This window comes from Monopterus albus, unplaced genomic scaffold (genome assembly GCF_001952655.1).
Source record: "Monopterus albus unplaced genomic scaffold, M_albus_1.0 scaffold44.1, whole genome shotgun sequence".
In the NCBI taxonomy this organism is placed as follows: Eukaryota; Metazoa; Chordata; class Actinopteri; order Synbranchiformes; family Synbranchidae; genus Monopterus; species Monopterus albus.
Window position 1 is genome coordinate 1,316,179 of NW_018127924.1, and position 3,767 is coordinate 1,319,945.

General features: G+C 40.9%; 1 protein-coding gene across 1 annotated transcript in view; it reads left to right on the forward strand.

The window, feature by feature from the left end:
• The first annotated feature begins 1,629 nt into the window (after positions 1-1,629).
• Positions 1,630-3,767, forward strand: part of kcnb2b (potassium voltage-gated channel subfamily B member 2b) — a 78,361-nt gene continuing 76,223 nt past the window's right edge. Inside the window, 3 exon segments of the mRNA XM_020600062.1 lie at positions 1,630-2,051; positions 3,271-3,758; positions 3,760-3,767. The exon segment at positions 3,760-3,767 is cut by the window's right edge and continues 112 nt beyond it. Coding sequence (XP_020455718.1) covers positions 3,294-3,758; positions 3,760-3,767 — 473 coding nt within the window. The 5' untranslated portion in view covers positions 1,630-2,051; positions 3,271-3,293.

The window sequence follows — 3,767 nt, forward strand, 5'->3', positions numbered from 1 at the left end:
TGGTCAATTGCTGGAAATCATTTCTCTATACACCAAGTGATTAACAATGATGGCATCAGCAGTTCTGTTGTCATCAAGAAAAGTATTTATCTCAGTCAAGTAGGGTTTAAAGAGATGCTTCTGAGTACTGCCAAATGAATGTAATCATGATGTCAGTGGTTTAAGAAAACACTATATATGTGAACCATATTTTCAGTGGTAAAAAAATCAACTCTATTATTTTTGCACTTCAGACAAGTATTTTTTGCACAACTCCTACAACCTTCTTGCCATATTCAAATCCAATCTGCATGGCAAAGAGGCAGAAGCTGCCAACAGTATGTGTTCAGCCAAATACAACAAAGGAGCTTTTCTGTTCCGTGTGGAATATGCACACCCTCAGTTGTTTCATGTATAGAACTGCATCTGTGCCAACAGTCCACATCATTTCTAGTCCCAGAGCAAGAGGAAACCATGAATTTGCCTTCAGGCAGCTAGAGTGTTGAATTCACATTCATGTAATTAATGACAAAAGTGTGATTGCCATGTGCTGGGAAACTACACAGGATCTCCGTCTCTGAATAGCTGCAGATGTACATGTGACATCTGGACATTGCCAAAGTCTTTGACCCTCAAATAACAAAGGTGCTGTTTAGTCAATACAGCATTATTGATCACTCGTCATTGGAAGAAAGTAACATGGCAGGGAAATCAATTACACATATGCAAGTGTATAATCAAATTCTGGAAAAGTGCTTGGCCAAGGGGAAATGTTCAAGTGACCCATAAACTCTACAGGGAAATAAGGTTGTGCTGAACACTATTCTTATGAACTGAGAGTGAAGGATAGAGAGAAAAGAGAGAGCACCCCAGCTCTGTATGTAACAATCTGAGGGATAATAGGGGCTACATAAGTCATTTATTCATTTAAGACAAGGGACTGAGTATATAATTAGCCTATTTAGCTAATAGATAAGATGGGTTTTGATTAGGCACAAGTTGTATCAGCCAGGTTTTATTGCTGACTTACTGCTGACTGCTCTCCCAAGTGATCAAGAAAATGGCAAGGCCATCTTCTTGTCTTCCTCCTCTGTGGGCTATTTGAGCATCTCAGATGGTCTGTGGTTAACTTTGAGGTGTGAGCTGTTTTACTTGAAATGGGTGGCAGCGCTGTGTGAGGATATGGAGGGAAGCAATTAGTTGAGCTTGGGTTCTAAAATGAAAACCAGTTAATTCGGCAAAAATATAAAGTAAAATCAATATTATTTTCTATTAGTGGAGGGTTGCAAAGTGCAGGTCCAGGCTCTACTGTGTATTCACACACAACACAACACTGCGTGGGCATTTTACTGAAGTCGGTTACGGCAAAATGAGCACCTAACATAATTTTCACCTGAAACAGATTTTAAGATATAAGATAAAGATTAGGTTATGTGTGTTTCTGTGTTTGTACCATATTAGAACCTCAGTTACAGTGGTAGAAATAATTTAAAAAAAAATAACTCATTTATCTCTCTTTGCTTTCATACTTCATGTTCCTGTTGGAGCGTTCCCAGTCAGAGAAATCTTGGGTGATGAATGGAACAAGCGCGCTTCATTTTGTTTTTAATTTTACTTAGGTTTCACCTCTAGGATGTGGTGCAGCCGGCGTGCGCCCCTCTGCTCCTCCTTATGCTGTAGTATACAGCGGGACACACCGCAGTTCGCTTATCCCGTTTCTTCTCGTTGCCTTTTACGCGCACGACGTCTGCAGCCACAGTGATTCAGTGAGCCCGTCACAGCCGCACGCTCAAACGTTCCGGATGAAGACAGGACTCTTTACTCTTTGTTCCAATGGCGACACAGCACTGGAACCGTTTCGATGAACATTTTTAGAGGACAGCAGTGGACGCTTTTTCTTTCTTCTCGAATCAGTTTCAATAAAATGCGGGGCATGCGTTCCCTGTGTGGTGCCCGTGGAGTGCTCTCTTCAGTTGTGGCCGCTTGACTAAAGGGAAGTCCCGGCTCGCTTTCCATTCTCTACTCCAGGAGCAAGAGGAGTTTACATGCAAAGGGTGGTTTATCTCGGCAAGGTGAGTCAGACTATCTTAATTTTTACACTACTTTCAACAGAGCCAAAAGCAAAGTGTGCATTGCCAGTGCAGACTGCATAGACTGGTTTATTTTGGAGGTGCTTGATTAGCATCAAAACCTTAGTCCACTGAAAAGAAACTAGATTGTGAGGTAACAGGTATGAAGCTGTTTTTAATTGGACTGCGGAACAAGCTGAGACATAAAAATGATTAATGTGACGCTCCTTAATACCACTTCCTTTACACATGTGCTCATATCATCCCACTTGGATGGTAAATCCAACAAATTTGTATCCAAATATCCAGGCAGTGCCAAATGTAAATTTAAACTTAGATTCAGAAACTATTCCTTATCTCACTTCTCTACGAGGATAATTAAGTTTTATTCATAATTTTAAATGGTTACCTGCTTAAGTTTATGATTAAAGATTCTAATGTTTACAACTTATTTAAAAGTTTTAGGGCTTAGGTGTAAGGGGCATTCGGTCTCTGTGTTAAATATAACTTCTCTACAGTGGCTATGTGCACAGACTTGAATTTGACACAAAATATGATTATGATGACCAAATGTGGCAGAGGAGCAGAGTTGATAATACTAAGTTAAATGACACTCCAGAAACTGCTGTCACACATGCCTCTTCCATTCAAATAGCAATAACAGATTAATGAATTTCTTGCAGTTCATTTATTTGCTGACCTAACCCCCCCTCCTCCTTTTTGACTGGATGGCTTCATAGAAAGTAGTGCTTTAACATGAGCCTCACTACAGCCATAACAGTGCTGGAGTGGAGTGCAAAACAAAGCAGTCATATTGACTCTTAAAAGAAAATTATTGATTCTGCCTTAGCACCTTCTTAGAAATGTGATAAAACAGATCAATAACAGTGTGCAGCTAGTACTATTTTTGTATTGTATGTATTTTGTGTAGTATTTTTGACAGAAGTAACCGGTTAGTGTTCTCCTCTTTAAGAGAGCTGATTTATTTTTCAGAATCATAATTTATGATATTGTAATATATCCCCTTTATTGGTATGGAAATTGATTTGATTGGACTGATTGATGACTAATGTGTCATCAGTCATTCAGTTACTTCACAATCTGTTTCCTTTGTTTTCTCAGTCATGGAAGGACTTGCCTAAAGAGGATCCAACATAATTCAGAGTTTTTAGACTTTTTCTTTCTATTTTCCTTTTTTTGTGTCATTGTAACATCTTTCCAGATTAGTCACTTTTTCCCATCACCATGGCTGAGAAGCTTGGACCAGGAGGGCCCAAGCCTACCAACATCCAAACTGCTCTTTCCTCGGCCCCAGAGCCTATCGACATCATTCGCACCAAATGCCGCTCCCGCAGAGTCCGCCTTAATGTCGGGGGTTTGAACCATGAAGTCTTGTGGCGAACTCTGGACCGGCTACCCAGAACTCGACTTGGAAAACTTCGAGACTGCAACACCCACGAGTCCCTAATGGAAGTGTGTGATGACTACAGCCTGAATGAAAATGAATACTTCTTTGACCGGCACCCGGGGGCCTTCACTTCAATTCTGACCTTTTATCGCACAGGCAAGCTACATATGATGGAGGAGATGTGTGCTCTATCGTTTGGCCAGGAGTTAGACTACTGGGGGATTGATGAGATCTACCTGGAGTCGTGCTGCCAGGCCCGTTACCACCAGAAAAAAGAGCAGATGAATGAGGAGCTGAGGAGGGGAGGAGAA